The sequence below is a fragment of the Aotus nancymaae genome, unplaced genomic scaffold (genome assembly GCF_030222135.1).
Source record: "Aotus nancymaae isolate 86718 unplaced genomic scaffold, 86718_ANA_hifiasm-v0.15.2.pri h1tg000221l, whole genome shotgun sequence".
NCBI lineage: Eukaryota > Metazoa > Chordata > Mammalia > Primates > Aotidae > Aotus > Aotus nancymaae.
This window is the reverse complement of record NW_026988636.1, coordinates 19,837-40,103: the sequence shown is the minus strand read 5'-3', so window position 1 is coordinate 40,103 and position 20,267 is coordinate 19,837. Positions and strand designations below refer to the sequence as shown.

Below are 20,267 nucleotides of genomic sequence, written 5' to 3'. Positions count from 1 at the left end.
GGAAAATAAAGGTCCCCAAGCTGAAAGTAAAATAGTTAAATTATATTGGCTCCTCCTATGCTTTGCTGAACCCAGAATATGCTGGTAAATATCAGAGTTTCTTTCTTTTTTATTTTTTAAGAAAAAATGAAAAAAAAAGGGAAGAAAGAAAGAGAGAGAGAAAAAAAAGAATGAGAGGAAGAAAAAGGAAGAGAAAGAGGGAGAGAGAACGGGTGTATTGCTTTATTGCCCAGGCTAGAATACAGTCTAAAAATAGGTATTGAAAACCTCTTTTATGCCAATAATTGTGCTTAACAATGGAGACAGGAAGGAATAAGGGAAGAAAATAACAAGCAGCCAACCAATATTTCATTTAAACCTATGAAATACTATGCAATTACTGAGGAGTGATTTACTTCTAATTTTGTAGTCACTTTTGGAATAGGTGTGATGTGGCACTGATAGGAATATATGTTTTGTGTATTTCAAGTGGAGAGTTCTATAAATGTTTATTAAGTTTACTTGTTCCGGGTCTGAGTTCAAATCCTGGATATCCTTGTTAATTTTCTATGTCGTTGATCTGTCTAATATTGACAATACGATGTTACAGTCTCCCACTATTATTGTGTGGGAGGCTAAGTCTCTTTATAAGTCATTAAGAACTTGTCTTATGTATCTGGGTGCTCCTGTATTGGGTGCATATAAATTTGGCTTTAATCTTGCCCACCAAGAGTTAAACCTAAATACCCAATTACTTGTTCTTGCTCCAAGGGAAAATGTACACTGAGACCTTTATAAAAAAAGGTCCAGGCTAAAATATGCTTGAGAGAGTCCACAACCCTTGTGGATTCACCCAAAACAGTGAAAAACAAATACATAAATATATGTATACCTATATATATTTGATGTGGGGTTGAGAGAAAGAGAAGGGTCAAAATTGACTCTAGAGTTTTGTCCTGAGCAACTAGAAGGGCAAAGTTGCAGTCAGCTGAACTGAAGTGTGTGTGTGTGTGTGTGTGTGCGTGCGTGTGTGTGTGTGTGTATTTATATACACGTATACGTATACACATAGATATACACATATATATGCACACATTTACATAAACATATTTAATATATATTTTATATGTATATATGTATATATGAATATATTTACATAAACTTATATGTTTAATATATATTTTATATGTATTTGTTTTTAAATTACAGTATACTTGCAGTAAAATTCACCCTTTTAGTATACAGTTCTGAGTTTTGACAAACCCATAAGGTCATGTAATCAACAACTTGGTTAACTCAAACCAGTGAATGTAGCTTATTCCAGAAGATTATGTTAGTGGAACCTTGTAGCATATAGCATTTTTAGTCTGGCTTCTTTCTTTTAGCATAATGCATTTCATATTGGTTGGTGTAATAGGCTATATCAGTTCTTTATACCACTTTATTATGGAATAGTATTTCATTGGCTGGCAGTGTCACTGTGTGTTTATTCATTCACCAGTTGAAGACTTTTGGGTTGTTTCCAGTGTTGAGTTATTGTAAATAAACCCACTGTAAATATTTACATACAGATTTTAACAGTTTTTTTTATAACGACTGTACCAGTTTGTATTCCCATGAGAAACATATGAGAGTTTCAGTTGTTCCACATCCTGATTAACTCTGTGTGGCGAGGTTTGGGTTTTTTGTGATGCAAGGCATTCAAATAGGTGTACGGTGTTAGGCCATTTTTATTTTAATTTGCGTTCCCCTGTGACAGTTGATGTTGAGCATCTTTTTATTTGTCATCCATATGTTTTCCTTGGTGAAGAGTCTGTTCAGTTCTTTTACCTGTTTCTTAAGTTGTTTGTTTTCTCATTGAATTCATGAGAGTTTCTTACATGTTCAGGATATAAGTTCTTGAGATATGTTATTTATCAGCCTTTTCTTCCATTTTGTGTCATGCCTTTTCACTCTTTTTATATAATCTTTGAAAGAGCAAAAGCTTATAATTTTCATGGAGTCCAGTTTATCAAATTGTTCTTTTATGGGTCATGCTTTGGGAGTTGTAGCTAGGAAATACACAAATTTTGTCTCCATTTCTTTTTCCTAGAAGTACAGCTGGCCCTCTGTATCCATGGTCTTCTCATCCGTGGATCCAGTCAACCACAGGTCAAAACTATTAGAGGAAAAAAAATAGTGTTTCTGTACTGAACAAGACTTTTTTTCTTGTCTGTGCATGTTCAGACAAATAATACAGGATAACAACTATTTACATAGCATTTACATTGTATTGAGTATTACAGGTAATGTCGAGATTATTTAAAGTATAATCCCCAGGATGATACATACATATCCAGGAGGATAAGCATAGGTTATATACAAATGCTACATTGTTTTACGGCAGAGACTTCAGCATCCACAGATGTTGGTATCTGCATGAAGTCCTAGAACCAATCCCACAGACAACCATAGTAGTTTTAGATTTTGCATTTAGATCTACAGTCCATTTTTAGCTACTGTTTGTTTATGGCATGAAATAGGGATTGAGGATTGTTTTGATTTGTTTTATATATGGGTATTCATTTGTTCCTCAGCTATTGGTTGAAAAAGACTATCCTTTTTCATTGAAATCCCATTGTATTTTTGTTGAAAGTCAGTTAACCTTGTATGTGTGAGTCTGTGTTCTTGTATGTGTTAAGTTAACCTTGTATGTGTGAGTCTTCACTGTGTTCTAACACATATCTAATAGACTCTGAAATACATATCCTTTCACCAGTCCATGCTGTTTTGGTAACTGTGGCTTTATATTAATTCTTAGATATTATGAATCCTCTGGTTTTGATTTTCTTTTTCAGAATTGCTTTGGCTTTTCTTATTTCCTTTCTTTATCATCTAAATTTTAGAATCAGGCTGTCAGTTTCTTTAAAAAAGAATTTGGGATTTTTTATAATGTTCTTTTAAATTAACTTTAAAGGTACAGAAAAGTAATATTCTCCATATATTCCTCACTCTAACATTCTTCTATTGTTAACTTTTTTTTTTATTTGAGACGGAGTGTCGCTCAGTCACCAGGCAGGAGTGCAGTGGCACAATCTCGGCTCACTGCAACCTCCACCTGTCAGGTTCAAGCAATTCTCCTGGGACTACAGGCACCCACCACCACGCCCAGTTAATTTTTTGTATTTTAGTAGAGACGGGATTCCACCATGTTGGCCAGGATGGTCTCAATCTCTTAACCTCGTGATCCGCCCACCTTGGGCTCCCAAAGTGCCGGGATTACAGGCATGAGCCACCATGCCCGGCCTAATGTTAACATCTTATATAATCATAGTACATTAATATATAATATAATATTATAGTACATTCTTATATCGTCATAGTATATTTTTCTGATGTTATATTCTTCATTCTAACATTCTTCTAATGTTAACATCTTATATAATCATAGTACAATTTTTAAACCAGGAAACTAGCATTGATACGATACCATTAACTAAAGAACTTACATGAATTTCATCAGTTTTTCCATCAGTGTATTACTTTTTCTGTTTTAGGATCTTACTTCACATTGCATTTAATTGTTACTTCTACTTAGACTGAAATTTTGATTGCACTTCATTGGATATATAAATCCATTTCAGAAGAACTAACATCTAATATTGAGTCTTCTAACCCATCAACACAGTATCTCCATTTATTTGTCTTCTTTGTTTACTTTCAGTAGTGTTTAATAGTTTTCAGCTTAAAGAACTTGCACATTATTAGATTTATACCTCAGTATTTCTTTGTGTGTGTGTTATTCTAAATGGTACTTTTTAAATATTAGAAATCCAGTTGTTCATTGCTAGTATATGGAGATACAGTTGATCATTTGATGTTGACCTTGATTCCCATGACTTTGTTAAACTCTTTTCTTAGTTTTAGGAGCATTTTTATAGATATTTTTAGAAATTCTGTATATAATAAGGCATGCTATCTGAATAAAAACTTATTTTTCTTCCGTACTAATGTGTAATGCCTTTTATTTCTTTGCACTTCTTTTTTTTTTTTTTTTTTTTTTTTTGTCAAGACAAAGTCTCATTCTGTCACCAGGCTGGAGTGCAGTGGCGCGATCTTGGCTCACCGCAACCTCCACCTCCCAAGTTCAAGTGATTTTCCTGCCTCAGCCTCCTGAGCAGCTGGGACTACAGGCGCGCACCACCACGCCCGGCTAATTTTTGCATTTTTAGTAGAGACAGGGTTTCACCATGTTGGCCAGGATGATCTTGATCTGTTGACCTCATAATCCACCCGCCTCGGCCTCCCAAAGTGCTGGGATTACAGGCGTGAGCTACCGCACCTGGCCCTTTTTGCACTTCTAGTACAGTGTTAGATAGCTATCATAAGAGAGGGCATCCTTGCCTTATTTTAAATTTTGGAAGAAAAGCATTCAGTCATTCACCATTAAATACTATGATAGCTCCTAGGACAGGAGTATCCAATCTTTTGGCTTCCCTGGGCCACATTGGAAGAAGAATTGTCTTGGGCCACACATAAAATACACTAGTAATAGCTGATGAGCTTTAAATAATAATTTTTAAACAGCACAAAAAAGTCTTAATGTTTTTTTAAAAAGTTTACAAATTTGTGTTGGGCCTAATTCAGAACTATCCTAGGCTGCAGGATGGACAAGCTTCTTCTAGGGTTTTTGTAGATATTCTTTATAATGTTGAGGGAGTTCTCTTCTGTTGACTTAGTTTACTGAGATTTTTAATCATGAATCAATATTAAATTTTGTCAACTTATTATATGCTGCTATTGAGATGATCTTGTGCTTTTTCTTTACTCTGTTGATAAGTAAATTGCATTGATTTGATATTTTGAATGTTGAACTAGAATTGCATTTCTAAGATAAAAATTACTTGGTCATGATGTGTTATCTATTTTATATCTTGCCTAGATTCAGTTTGCCAGTATTTTGTAGAAAGTTGTGTTTATGTGTTTATGAAGGATATCGGCTTGTAGTTTTCAAGTCTTTGTGTGGTCTTGATATCAGGGTAATGCTAAATTAGGAATGTTCTCTCCTGTATGTTGGAAAGTTCATGTAATGTAGGTTTGTTTTCTCCCTTCCCTTCTCCCTTCTCCCTTCTTTTTTTGATAGAGTCTCACTCTGTTGCCAGGCTGGAGTGCAGTGGCACGATCTCAGCTCACTGCAACCTCCGTTTCCCAGGTTCAAGCAATTCTCCTGCCTCACCCTCACCCAGCTAATTTTTGTATTTTTAGTAGAGACAGGTTTTCACCGTGTTAGCCAGGATGGTCTCCATCTCTTGACCTTGTGATCTGCCCGCCTCAGCCTCCCAAAGTGCTGGGATTACAGGCATGAACCACTGCACCCAGCCAGTGTTATTTCTTTCTTAAATGGTTGGTAGAGAATTCTGTTCCACCAGTGAAATCATTTAAGCGTGGGATTTTCTTTGTGGGAAGACTTTAAACCACAAATCAAATTTTAACTGTGTGTAGGATTATTTCAGTTTGAGTGAGCTTTGGCAGATTGTGTCACATCTAGCAGACTGTGTCCATTTCTCCTAGCTGCTAAATTTATGAGCATAAAGTTGCTTGTAATACTCCTTTATCATTCTTTTTATGTGTAAAGGATATGCAATGATGTCCACATTTTAGTTCCTTATATTTTTGACTTTTCCCTTTTTATCACGGTCGCTCTTTTATCTATTTTACAAACTTTTTGAGGCACCAGCTTCAGTTTTATTGGTTTTTTTTGCTACTTTCTGTTTTCTATTTCATTAATTTTTACTGTTTATTATCCTTCATTTTGCTTATTCTGGATTTAATTTATTCTTTTTCTAGTGTCTCACAGTGGATTATTGATGTGAAACATTTCTGTTCAAAATAAGCATGTAATGCTATAAATTTTCCTCCAAATACTGCTTTAACTGCAGCCTATGGATTATAATATGTTTTCATTTCCAATGAATTCAAAATATTTTATAATTTCTCTTGTTACTACTTATTTCACCAGTGGCTTATTTTAGAAGTATGTTGTTTAATTTCAAACTATTTGAGGATTTGCCAGATGTCTTTCTGTTACTAATTTCTGGCTCAGCTGTGAATAGCACCCAGTGTCTACAGCTTCCAGGATTTGTGTGCTAGTTCACACAGCCTCTAGCAATGTGTAAACATGTTAGCTGCATTTCTAGCTGATGCTCCTGTCTGATAGCCTCATCTTCTTCCCTTCTCTGCCATGGGTGAGCCAGTATTCACATTCTATCTGTCCTTGGAGGTGCTTGTCTTTCCTACAATTTTGGGCTAGTTGATAATCTCACTCTGTGAGATTATGGGTTCAAGAAAAGTTGTGAATTATTATAATTATTCTTTTGTTGCAGTACATTACTGTAATATAATGCAACAAAAGAAGAGTTACAATAATTTAGAACTTGTAAATTATTCTTTTGTTAGTGGTAGTGTAGGAGACATGCTCTCTCTAGCTTTCTTCAGACTAACGTGACGCCAAAGTCTCACTACCATGTATTTTGAGCTATAATTTAGGTAGCATTTTAAAGTTCTATCCATAGAGGCAGAATGAGAGAGGTTGATGGCTTTACATATTAACATGCATATTAAGGCTTTGTTGCAGGGCAGAACCACAATTTCAGTCTCTTGAACATGGAGTAGCCCTATTGTTTTGCGGTAGTAACATTTTATTTTACTAACTACAGTAACATTCTAAATCTGCAGAAAGTAACAGGAGTGAGTTCCTGCATATACATTCACCCCTGCCTTCTTTCCTAATTCAAGTTGTTGGGACATTTTGTGCCTTGTGTGGATGGAAGGCAGATTTCAGAAGGCTGAAGCCTGGGCTTATTCTTTGGACTAGAACAAGTCACCGCTTGGTAGTACTGTAGTATATCTATGTGAAAAGCTCAGCTTCAATGCAACTCCTATCTGATTGTCTGATCATAGAACAGCCTATAATTAGGTACTTCATGACAGCCTAGTGATTGTTAAATGAACAGAATCCAGAGAAACCATCTGTTGTACAAGGCTGTGGCTGGTAATTGACAAAGATATGTGACTGTAGACATTCAATATGGAAGACATCTTTTTAAGTATTTTCCATTGCTAATTTAAAGCTTAAACTTTTAAAGTAAAATAAACTAGTTTATGGAAATGATTCTAAAATACTTGTTTAAGGAACTTGAACTGTATAATTTTTTTCTTGTTAGGAATTTAACTTTATTTACTTTCTTTTTCAGAAAATTCTTCCAGGAGGAAATACATCATTTGATGTAGTTTTTCTTGCAAGAGTAGTAGGAAATGTAGAAAATACTTTATTTATTAATACATCTAATCATGGGGTATTTACTTACCAGGTAAGAACCAGAATTAAAACTTATTTTATATAATATAATCATTTTCTCTGTCTTATCATATGACAGCCTTTTAAGAACTTGCTTCAGGAACTCAGAGGATAATAGAAAACATAGGATTTTAGACTTAGAGCATTTTTATACTTAATCTCTGTTCAAATCAGACTGAACAGGTGATTTTAAAGCAACAGTTAAAATGTTAATGTAAGATTGATTGACAAAAGAATGGTGAAAAATCAGATGCTGGAGAGGAATGTGGAGAAATAGGAACACTCTTACACAGTTGGTGGGAATGTAAATTAGTTCAACCGTTGTGGAAGACAGTGTGACGATTTCTCAAGGATCTAGAAATAGAAATTCCATTTGACCCAGCAATGCCATTACTGGGTATATACCCAAAGAACCATAAATAGTTCTATAAAGACACATGCACACGTATGTTCATTGCAGCCCTGTTTACAATCACAAAGACCTGGAACCAACCCAAATGCCCATCAATGATAGACTGGACAAAGAAAATGTGGCACATATACACCATGGAATACTATGCACCCATAAAAAACGATGAGTTCGTGTCCTTTGTAGGGACTTGGATGAATCCTGAAACCATCATTCTCAGCAAACTGACAAGAACAGAAAACCAAACACCACATGTTCTCATTCATAGGCGGGTGTTGAACAATAAGAACACATGGACTCAGGGAGAGGAGCATCACACACTGGGGGCAGTTGTGGGGGGATAGGGGAGGGACAGCAGATGGTGGGAAGGGCAGGGAGGGATAACATGGGGAGAAATGCTGGATATAATTTGCACCTATGCAACAACCCTGCATGACCTGCACATGTACCCCAGAACCTAAAGTAAAATAAAATTAAAAAAAAAAAAGTTTGTTTAATTTTTGCTTTTTCACACTTATGAAGCATACTTGATAATAGTGTCAAGATTAAAACATTTATGCTTACTTTTCTTCAGTAAGTATATTGTTTACTTTTTTGATAAACTTATTTTTACATAGAATTTTGGTTTAGGTCATTAAAGAAAGTTAATGTTTATAGGAGTCATATAGCAAATCTTTTTATATATCAACCATTATTCTGTTTGTGAATCAAAATTTTTATATGTCAAGATTATTAAGGCTGGGTATGGTAGTTCACACTTGTAATCCCAGCACTTTGGGAGGCCAAGGTGGGAGGATCACTTGAAGCCAGGATTTCAAGACCAGTCTGAGCAACAAAGCAAAACCTCATCTCTACAAAAAAACATTTTTTAAAAATTAACTGGGCCCAGTGATGAGCACTTGTAGTCTCAGCTATTTGGGAGGCTGAAGTGGGAGAATCACTTGAGCCCAAGAGTTCAAGGCCACAATGAACTATGATTACACCACTGTACTCCACCCTGGGTGACAGATCAAGACCACATCTCTAAAAGAGGAAAACGAAAGATTATTAAGAATAATTGCTCTGCTGGGCACGGTGGCTCACACCTGTAATCCCAGCACTTTGGGAGGACAAGGTGGGTGGATCACAAGGTCAGGAATTGAAGACCAGCCTGACCAACATGGTGAAACCCCGTCTCTACTAAAAATAGAAAAATGAGCTGGGCATGGTAGCACATACCTGTAATCCCAGCTACTCGGGAGGCTGAGGCAGAGAACTGCTTAAACCCAGGAGGCGGAGGTTGCAGTGAGCCGAGATCACGCCACTGCATGCCAGCCTAGGCAACAGAATGAGACTCCATCTCAAATAAAAAATTAAAAAATTAAATTTTTTTAAAAATTAAATAATTACTCATATATGTCCAGCAGGTACAGTACATGCATTTCTTGCCTATGTTATAGATACAATTATTCTTGAAATTTTAAAAGGTTAAATAATTTGCCCAAGTCATGCTATTAGTAAGTTGTTGAGGGGGACTCAAACTCATGTCTTTGCAGCTCTGAAGACCATAATCTTTACCACTGTGCTGTGCTGCCAGTGGAACTCGAGTGTTAGCTCTGACACGTTACTTTACGGTTCCTGTGCTTTTTTTTTTTTTTTTTTTTTAAACATTTCCTCCCCAGTACTCATTAACTCTGACACATCATATAAAATAAGGGTCAGAGTCAGTGTTCCCTTCCAGTAAGGACCATGTCTTCTGCTTATGTACGGTAAGTCTTTATTGGTTGCTTAGTAGGCATTCAGTACACCATTGATGCTTGGTTCATCAATTTTGAAGTGCTAAATAGATCATACCCATTGAGCATGCACTTGTTGAGTAAATGAAAAGACTATCATAAAAATGAAGGTCATTGCCCTAGTGGCATCCCACAACAGACCTAGGTGATGGCAGCCAATCTGGACAATATCAAAGGTCATGATCACGTTGTTCTCAAGGTGACCCCAGTGGCCAGCTGTGTTCTTTCTTTACCTCTCCACATCTAGTCTTTCACCAAGTCTTCTTCCTAAATGTATCTCCAGTCTGTTTATTTCTCTTCTCCTTACTACCACTGCTGTCTTCCAGGCCACTCTCACTGGATTACACATTAGCTGTCTGAATGCCCTCCACTCTCCCCCAGCCCCTACAGCCATCTGTTATTCACTCTGTAGCTAGAGGGATTTTTTTTTTAATCTTTTTATTGGTATCCAGTCTATCTCCAATACTATGATGTAAGTTTCATGAGACCCAGGACGTTATCTATTTTTTTACTATTGAATTGTTCACTTTGTATTTGTGCCTAGCACTTCATAGACACTTAATAAATAGCAATATATTAATAAAAATATCATTTGAATTACTGGCTTACCCTGCTTAGTTAACCTAGGGCCATCCCATGTGGGAATGACCTGGGGCTAGGCTTGGTATTCGAGAGGTTGTCTGGGCCATAGATCCATCTTCTGATGGTTGGGGTCGGGAAATCTTCTGACTCCCTATTTTCTTCTGTTGTTTATTGCATGACTTCTTGAAGGACTATTATTCAGTTTCTAATATGTTAAAGAAATCATTCTAAATTCACATACATAGTAAATCAAATATGTAGCCAAATCAAGTACAGAAATGACATTTGTGGGTTTGTTTTAAATAAAGTGATTGTTAATATTTTTCCATATAAATTAGATTTGCCAGTCTCCCTAGATCAGTCAATTATAACTAAAAATGTTAATTGTAAAAACAACTAAAATTTTATTTTTTCCTCCACTGAAACAGGTATTTGGCGTTGGAGTTCCAAATCCATACCGATTGAGGCCATTCCTTGGGGCCAGAGTCCCTGTAAATAGCAGTTTCTCACCTATAATAAACATCCACAATCCTCACAGTGAGCCTTTACAGGTGAGTTTATGATGGTAATTTTGAATAGCTTCATTTTGGTGGTGGGTATTAATGCTTAGCATGAAATCTCAGTTTGTTAGTTTCCAAGACTATTTAAAATAATAGGCTTTTATAGATGTATTGAAGAGGGGTATTACTTTTAGTACCACTTGCTGTAGTCTGAATTTTGAAATACAGTAGTCTGGATTTTGAATTTTTGGAACCATTTTTAAAACAACTGTGGCTTCTCTGGTGTTATAGTTTAGGCAGCTCTGCATTTAATTAAAGAAGAGTTTTCAGCTACACAAGGCTGCTTTTTTTCCTTGCCTATAAACACCTTCTGGCCCAACATCCATGTTTTTTAAAGCTTTTAAATTTAAAGTTCAAATTTATTTCTGGAAATAATTTTTGGTGATGGCAGCTAAGAAATTAAAATCTAGGGAAAGGGTAATATAGGATCATGATTAAAAGCAAACTTATTTTTTATTTAAAAATTCAACTTCTTATCTTACCTAATCTTCTATTAGTAATTATTTTCAAGTGTGAAATTCTTCCTCACTAGCTCCTTGTCTCTTCCACAGTGGCACTGGCTAGTGTCATTCCTTTAGCGATTTTCTGAAATCTCTACCTTATATCCTAGGGACTTAGCTGTGTGACATGTGCAGCCTCTGTGGCTTCTACTTGTGTTGTCTGTGTTAAAAGTAGATGTGAGTGCTCTATAGAATAGTCTAGGGCTCCAGAGCTCTTTGGGACCAACACTGCAGGACTTAAAGCAGCTTGAAAATGACAGTAGAGGAAAAATGCTGTATTTTGTGATAAGTATAGGGCTTTGGCAACTAAAATGGTTGTCGTTCCAGACCGCCCTGGTATAAATATAAACAGTGGAAGGAGAAATGAGGAGGAACTAAAGGAAATGTTCAGAGTCTGAATAGTGAACTGCTTAGAAATTATAAGTGAAAGCAGCAACAATACTTGACAACAACTGGGTGAAGATAGCTACTGATAAAAATACTCTGCCCCAGTTTTAATTTTTGTAGCTGGATATCTTTATCACAGAAGAACTGCTCTTGTGTCCTGCTTTTCAGGTGGAAAGTATTCCCTCTTGTCCTCAACATCCTTCTGTCGTTTACGTCCTCTTGATACTTTAGGTAATGGTATATTTTTCCTGTTTTGGCTGTTACTACAAATCTATACAGAAACTCAGAAATTCTTCCTGCTTGCTTTCCTTTTAAAAAAAAAAGAAAGACAGAGTCTCACTCTGTCACTCAAGCTGGAGTGCAGTGGCACAGTCATGGTTCACTGCAGCCTTGACCTCCTGGCCCCAAGTGATCCTCCTGCTTCAGCCTCCCAAAGTGTTGAGATTACAGACGTGAGCCACTATGCCTGGCCACTTACTCTGTTAGACCCTGATGCATGAGTTGCCCCGCACTGCTGTAGAAGGGCTGTTACAGAGCACCCAAGGGTGTACTGTAGCACCTCATTGTGTTGGCCAGACCATAAGGATGAAGCTTGCAAGACTCAGCAGATGTTGGTCAGTCTATAATTGCTGGAGTTGCCTTACAGTCTGTGTGTTTTCTTCTCAACCTTTGGAGTTACCAAGCTACCACCCAGCACAATGATCTCTTTGAATTCAATTCATCTAGTCTTTTTCCAGTTAAAACATTTTAATTCAAGATTTACCACAGTAGACTCCACCAGCACGCAAGAGAGCAAATGGAACACCGAAGTTGCTCTCTTAGAACCAAATATAGATTGTTTGCCTGGTGAAGACACTCTTAACCTCGTAGTCCAGTGTTATTCTGTGTCACTAGTCTTGTCAATATTACAATAAGAAAATATTGTAAAGCAAGAAAATGCATATGATTTGTTCATTATACAACATAAACACATGAGTATGTTCAACTCAGAAAAAAAATGTTAACAATTCAAACATGAGTGAAGCAAAAACGTCCCTTTGAACTTCCTACTTCCCAGTCCAGCTGTCCAGCAGAACTTTCTGTGATGATGCAGTAGTTCTTTTCCTGCTCTCTTCAAAACAGTAACTGCTAGCTATGTGTGACTGTTGATCTCTTGAATTCAGCTAGGGTGGCTGAAACTTTATTTCAACTAATTTTAATGTAAATAACCACATGTAGCTGATAGCTGTTGCATAGACAGCACAGCTGCAGTCCAAGCCCTTCCTCATGGATACCACTTTTGCCACCGTGTGTGTGTCATTCAGACCTTTTTCTGTGCATACATATGTGAGAGCACAGAAACATTTATTGTGGGAATTTGTTTACACAGAAAATATTCTGTATATAATGTTTGGCTTCCTTTTTTTCCTAAACTATACTAAATTAGAACAAATAGCACTGGACTAAAAATAAAGAATGTGTCAAGTTCCTAGTTTTAATGTAATTGTTTCTTTGAATTTGTAATTTAGACTTTTTCTGTCTCCATTTCTTTATTCATCTTCTCTCTTATTAGTAGGCGACCTTTTAATCTTCTGTGGTTGTTTTTGGTTTCTTTGTTTATTTTACAGACCCCAGGCTGGAGTACAGTGGTGCAATCTTGGCTCACTGCAGCCTCAACCTCCCAGACTCAAACAATCCTCTCACCTGAGTCTCCTGAGTAGTTGGGACTACATGTGCATGCCACCACACCTGGCTAATGGTTTTTATTTTTTGTAGAGACAGAGTCTCACTATGTTGCCCAGGCTGGTCTCCAACTCCTGGGCTCAAGTGATTCCCACTATCTTGGCCTCCCAAAGTGCTGGGATTACAGGCGTGAGCCACTGTGCCCGATCTAGTCTTATGTTTTCAAGCATTGTTATGCTTATTTGCTTGATACCAGGAAAGCTTAATGAAATAATATGTGTAATGTCTTCTTGTTTTCCAGAAAAAGTTCTACAGTCATCCTATCAGCTAAGGTGTTATTCTTAGTAGTACAATAAGCACTATAGACAAGCACTGTAATAAATCAGGAGGAAATACTAAACAAGGAAAATCTATAGCCCATCAGTCTTTGCTATATGCATTACTTTTAAGCCAACAACCCCCCAATCCCTGCCACAAAACAAAAACAAAAAAAACCCTTTCAGCTTATACTGAAGAATTGCCATTTTTCTCTCTGTCCTTTTTCATTCACTCCTAGAGAACTTTTGTGATGAAACAGGTGAAAGTTTTTACCCATTCTTATACTTCACCCCAAATTTAATTGAGTTAATTAAATATATTTTCTTTTTAAGAGCTAGGGTTAGCTTACCTTTAAAGGAAGGTCTCCTGCCTTATGACCCATTTTGTTTCTATATATTTACCCAAAAGAAAGGAAAGCAGATGTCCACACCAAGACTTGTGCTCAGTATCCACAGCAGCTTTCTAATGCCCAGACATTGGAAACAACTCAAATGTTCATCAGCATGTGGATTGAAAAACTGCAGTATAATCAAATAGAAGTTAACTATTAATGCATAAACAATGTGGTAGACCTCAAAATAATTACACTGAGCAAAAGCCAGACACAAGAGTACATACTGTATTATTCCATTTACATAAAACTCCAGAAAGTATGAGCTAGTCTGAAGTGATAGAGAGCAAGCAGATCAGTGGTTGCCTAGAAATAGGAGGGGACAGAGAAGGATTGATGGATTGCACAAGGCATGAGGAAACTTTTGGGGATAATGGATATATTTAATATCTTAATTACAGTGATGATTTTATGCCGGAACACATATGTCAGGATTCATCAAATTGTATACTTTAAATATGTATTATTCATTGTACATCAATGATAAGCTGTTTTTAAAAAACTATAAGCATAGGCATAAGCCACAGAAATATTAGTACCTGTGATTTTGCTGCTAGTAGAAACTAAATATTTTCATGTTCCATTAGAGTTGTTGTATATATCTCAAAATAATATTTACATTTTTCACCATTTCACAAGTATGGTACTTATTTGATCCACTGCTGGATCTTGTTATAAATGTATGCATAAAGAACCACTTTATGTTACTATAAGAAATACAAAATTCGTGTTTCTAAAACTTGGTAATTTTTAAAAATTATTCCCTTCGGGAAAAAGAATAATAAGTGTCCCGTTACTTTCTAAAATCTGGTCCCTGGAGCAGCTTTTATACTTAGACTGTATCTAAGTTAAATTTTCAGTTACCTTATTTTAATTAAAAATACCACCATTGCTTACACTTACAGGGCACTGAATTTAGTGATATGATACATATCCTACATTTATAGCTTTATAAGTTTTTAAATTTTTTTGTGATAAACAATTAGGATGTCAGAGTTATTTCTCTGTAATAGCAAAACACCTGCTTTGAGAATATGACTTTGAACTTAACCATCGTGTGCTCTTTTGCCCCAGGTTGTAGAAATGTACTCTAGTGGAGGAGACCTTCACCTAGAACTCCCAACGGGTCAACAAGGAGGTACCAGAAAACTGTGGGTGAGTTGCAACCTAGTTTTCTCTTGTGTGTGCTCCCATGAAACCAATTATTCTTAAATTAGAAAATGCTTAACTCCTTATAGGCTGAACAAATATGGGTGACTTGTCTTTTAATCATTGTCTTAATGTGAATTTATGTCAAGTACATATGAAAATTGGAGGAGTGAGTGAGGAAAAACTATAAGTAGTAATTTTTGGAAAGGGCAGTGAATAAAATTGGTGGGAGTTCTACCCCACTACACGAAAGAAAGTAACTTCAGCTATTCTTTCTCAGAATTATGTTGGTAAAGTTGTCTCTGAATCTAATAATTTATGATGTGGTTTACACATAAAAAAAAATCTGAAGGATTAAGAAAAAGTAGGAAGAATCCATTATGTTTTTGAAGGTAAGCAATTGAATCTTCAGGTTTACTGTTAGTAAAGGAGATGGGATTTGCAGAGGGAACCTAATCAGGCACCTGTGATGATTATAAAATTTTTAATTCCAGGCAGGGTACGGTGCCGGTGGCTCACGCCTGTAATCCCAGGGCTTTGGGAGGCCAAGGTGGGCAGATCATCTGAGGTCAGGAGTTTGAGACCAGCCTGACCAACATGGTGAAACCCTGTTGTACTAAAAATACAAAATTAGCTGGGCGTGATGGCACATGCCTGTAATCCCAGCTACTTGAGAGGCTAAGGCAGGAGAATTGCTTGAACCCGGGAGGCGGAGGTTGCAGTGAGCCAAGATCATGCCATTGCACTCCAGCCTGAGCAATAAGAACAAAACTCCATCTCAAAAAAAAAAAGAAAGAAAACGTTTATTTCTTGAAGGTGATCTGTGTTCACCTTCAATATTGTTGAATATTTAACAATATTAGCCAAATTAAAGAATATGTAAGAGAACCTTATTTGTAGAGGTTCTGGCCATGTGAGAGTTTTAAAAATGTTTACCATGCTTTAACCCAAGAGGGAGAAGGCAATTGTGGTCAATTCAGTTCTGTACCCAGGTCACTCAGATCACTGCTCATCTGTAATTTGGAGGAACACAAACTTCACCAAGAATAAGTTTTGAGGATCAGAGTTTCTTTATTAACTACTATTACACACACACGGCCTCTTGATTCTGTTTTCTGACCAATCTTGACCAGGGAAGAGATGTGGAGATTACATTTTTAGGTTGTTAGTATGAACGTTTAGAAACAACAAGCCAGTAATTTGGTTAATTCCTGGAATATAGAAACACACTAGCAAAAATAAATATGCAATGGACAGTTCATTTATATCTTTTCACAAAAATGTTTCACCTTGAAATTATAGTGGTTGTGGACATAGGGAGGGGAGCATCACTCAATGGGGTCTGTTGAGGCGGACTAGGGGAGGGAAAGTGGGGGGGGAGGGAGTTGGGGAGGGATAACATGGGGAGAAATGCCAGATATAGGTGACGAGGATGGAGGCAGCAAACCACATTGCCATGTATGTACCTATGCAACAATCCTGCATATTCTGCACATGTACCCCAGAACCTAAAGTGCAATAAAATATATTTTTAAAAAAAAAGAAATTATGGTGGTTGATGCAAAAATCATCTATAAAACAATGAGGATTAAATGCAGACTATTAAATCTGTGCATATTGTGATTCTAGATAGAACTAAAAACTTCCTGTCAAATATAATTAGTATCTAATAAATAAACATAAAAGAATTCAGATTTCTAAATAGTCAAGAATGATAACAGAATAGCGTCATGTTCTTATAGTCCTAGTGGCTGCAAAAAAATATACAGTAATTCTTATTCCTACAAACCTAGACTGAGGAAAAAGCCAATGGGCTGTGATCTCACCTCCAGCCTGTTTTGGTGTACGTGAAAAAGCCCCATAGACCAAGTCAACTCCCTAGAGTTGGGGAGTGGATGGTCCATCCCTCCAATCCTAAGAGGATTTCAGTCACCCGTTTACTACTTTGGGACTAAAAGGAAAGTAGGAATAAGTGAAGGCCGCTAAGCTCTAGAACACAGGGATCTCCTAAAATAAGCTGAAAGATTTGTACAGAGAAGAAATTCCAGCAGTCGCCAGGGAGCCATATTGTTCTAAAACCAGGAAAGAGATTATACCTCAAACTTTTTTTTGCAATAAGTCTTCCTTTTAGTGTATAAATGTTCTCTCATTATAGGACTGAAAATGTGTGCTGTCTTACATGAATGCAGTTGGTAAACTGTGGATTAGCTTGAGAAGCTTTGCGTTGTTAGGTTTCAATGAAAGAGAGTCTAAGCCTTGCTGGTTATCATTTATGGAAGTTCTTGTGGACTTCTAGAAAAGTATTTTCCTCTGATGGTGACATTTCTGTTGGTTAAATTTCAATACTGAGTTATATACCCGAGCACCACTAACTAGCATGTTAAAAAAATAACTGATTTTGTAGATTAGTTTTACCTTTTAATGATGATTTTGTAACACAATTTGTTTTCAGATTATTTGACTTCTTTTAGTTTGCTCACTTTACATATCATATTTCATCAATTCTAAACAGCACATTTTTCACATTTTAAAGTTACCCAGAATTGGAGTGTGTGTTATATATTGGTTTAATTACAATGCATTTCTTTTTTAAAGGTATATAAAATACCCATCTTTCAGTCAGTGTCATTTAATTCAATAAAATATGGTGGTTTTGCCACATTACAAAAGCTGTGCTACATTATGGTCTGTTAACTTGTCAGGAAATTCCTCCTTATGAAACCAAGGGAGTGATGAGAGCCAGTTTTTCTTCTAGAGAAGCGGATAATCACACAGCTTTCATAAGAATAAAGACTAATGCTTCAGACAGCACAGAGTTTATTATCCTTCCTGTTGAGGTTGAAGTTACTACAGGTTAGTGGAAAACTGATGAAATTGAAAGTTGTTTTGTTTTCAGTATAGCTTACTCTGGCAAAGTGAAGAATAATTGTTGACTTTTCTTTTTTCCAAGCTCCTGGAATTTATTCCTCAACTGAAATGTTAGATTTTGGTACACTAAGAACACAAGGTAAAAAATCTTTTAAAAGAGTCTTTATAGAGTTTTTTTTTTTTAATCCCTGTATTCAGTGCTGAATGGCTCTACTATACTTTGTAATTCAACTTTAAACATTATTTCTCAGTAGGTTGCATGATCTCGTAGAAGTCTCCTATTCAGACTCAGCAGCTTTACAAGTTTATACCCCATTCCTCTGAGGGGTGGGCAGCATTGCTTACCTGGTTGACAAAAAAGGCCATGGGATAATTGAAGTTATCTAAATGGATGATTGAGACAGAAAGTAGTTTTCTAGTTTCTTAATCCAGTTGCCCATGCATTCAGTTATCCTGACTCTTTTCGTTTTGTAATAGTAAAGTAAAATCAAAATATTTACTTTTGGATTTTATTTAGATATGAGTTATTAAGTTACATTATGACAAAATGTTAAAAGTTTATTGCAGCTGTTCAGAGAATTCAAATTCTAATATTAAAAACCAAGTAAAGATTTTTATTAAGGAAAAACTTAAGAGTACTTGTAATTTGGGATCTATATGGACTATATATAATAAAATATAGTTGTTTAAGATTGAAGACCACATGTTTAAAAATTAGATTTGCTTTTAATGTATTTTTACATTGTAAATTATTAATTGCTTCATTATGTTTTGCTGGAAAGCTAAAAGATTAGTAGTGTCTGAGTTTACTAAAAAAAAATAATATTTTGGGGGCTTGGCATGATGGCTCATGCCTGTAATCCCAGCACGTTGGGAGGTGGAGGCGAGCGGGTCACTTGAGGCCAGGAGTTCAAGACCAGACTAGCCAACATGATGAGACCCCATCTCTACTTAAAAAAAAAAAAAGTACAAAAGTCCGCTGGGCATAGTGGTACATGCCTGTAATCCCAGCTACTTGGAGCGAGGGGGCAGGGGACCGACGTGGGAGGATCACTTGAGCCCGGGAAGCGGAGGTTACAGTGAGCCAAGAATGTGCCACTGTACTCCAGCCTGGGTGACAGAGCAAGACTCTGTCTCATTAAAAATATATATATATATATATATATATATATTTTTTTTTTTTGGGAGGGAGGGTTTTAAAAATCTGATTTAAGAGGGAACAGTTCTTAGAATAGACAATGTCCTTAGGAGTAAAGCAGTTACCACCGAATGTTTCTTTTTATTAATGTCATTGTATTTCACAAATTGATAGCTTCAATTTGATATAACGTAAAGATTCTAACTTGGTTAAAAAGCACACCTTTTTAAGAAATCTTTCTTTTCCTCAATTTTAACAGATCTACCAAAGGTTTTAAACCTTCATTTATTAAATTCAGGAACAAAAGATGTACCAATAACAGTAAGTTTTTACTTTTGTTTTTCCTAATTTTTGTAGTCTTTGTTTTTAAATGTATGACAAAGTTAAAAATAATTAACCCTTACTCTAAAAGATTTCTATTTTGTGATGACCTGGTGACACTTTGGTTCTAAGCGTGATGTGAGAAACCTGCTCTGCCCCAACCACCCAGATTTTAAGGATGAGAGGGAAACAGGCAATCTTCTCCAAGGTCAGTTTGAACCAAAGTTCGTGAGTTTCTTATATAGTTACAGTCATATAAAAGGCCTGTGGATTCTGATAAATCTTAAAATCTGTAGGCCATGTAGAAATAAAAACAGGTTATAAGGATTTCATCAGATTTGGTTGTAAGGGTTAAGGTATGGGCAGGAAAGAAGAAAAAGAGTCAGATGAGTTGGGAAGAAAATAAGCAAAAAAATATGGTAGGTAGTGGTAAAATGCCATTAACACTTGTCACAGGCTCCCTAACTAGCAGCTATTTAGCTACCCTAGACAGCACATTATAAACTAAAGCCCTCTCTCCCTCACACATACATACAGAGTAAGTGACTTTTAGGCCATATTGTGGAATTGAGGTGCCATTAGATAGTTTTAGGCAAAAAAGGGATATCTAAGTTTTGCCTTGGCCCACAATCTCTCCCTCATGAGGTCTCCAAGATATATACATAGGGAATCATTATATAGGAAAATAGAACATTTTTATTATAATTTGTGCTAATGCCAGAAACTTCAGTGAACTGATAAAATGAGATCTTGTGGGCTTGAGATTTGAGGGACCTTTGTCCATCAATGACCAAACCCAGATTTTATCACCAGCTGGTGGAGTAAACCAGAGAGAGGAGAATATACAAACCCCAGTGAGGAAGCAAGAGATGAACCTCCCAGGTAACCACAT

The 20,267-nt window shown here is 36.3% G+C and overlaps 1 protein-coding gene across 1 annotated transcript in view; it reads left to right on the top strand.

Moving 5' to 3' along the window:
• LOC105730765 (transmembrane protein 131-like) overlaps positions 1-20,267 on the top strand; it is a 94,974-nt gene that overhangs the window by 55,977 nt on the left and 18,730 nt on the right. Inside the window, exons 5-10 of the mRNA XM_064371915.1 lie at positions 7,212-7,328; positions 10,510-10,632; positions 14,974-15,054; positions 17,751-17,901; positions 17,999-18,055; positions 19,314-19,375. Of these exons, the coding sequence (XP_064227985.1) occupies positions 7,212-7,328; positions 10,510-10,632; positions 14,974-15,054; positions 17,751-17,901; positions 17,999-18,055; positions 19,314-19,375 (591 nt within the window). The remainder of the gene's footprint in view (positions 1-7,211; positions 7,329-10,509; positions 10,633-14,973; positions 15,055-17,750; positions 17,902-17,998; positions 18,056-19,313; positions 19,376-20,267) is intronic.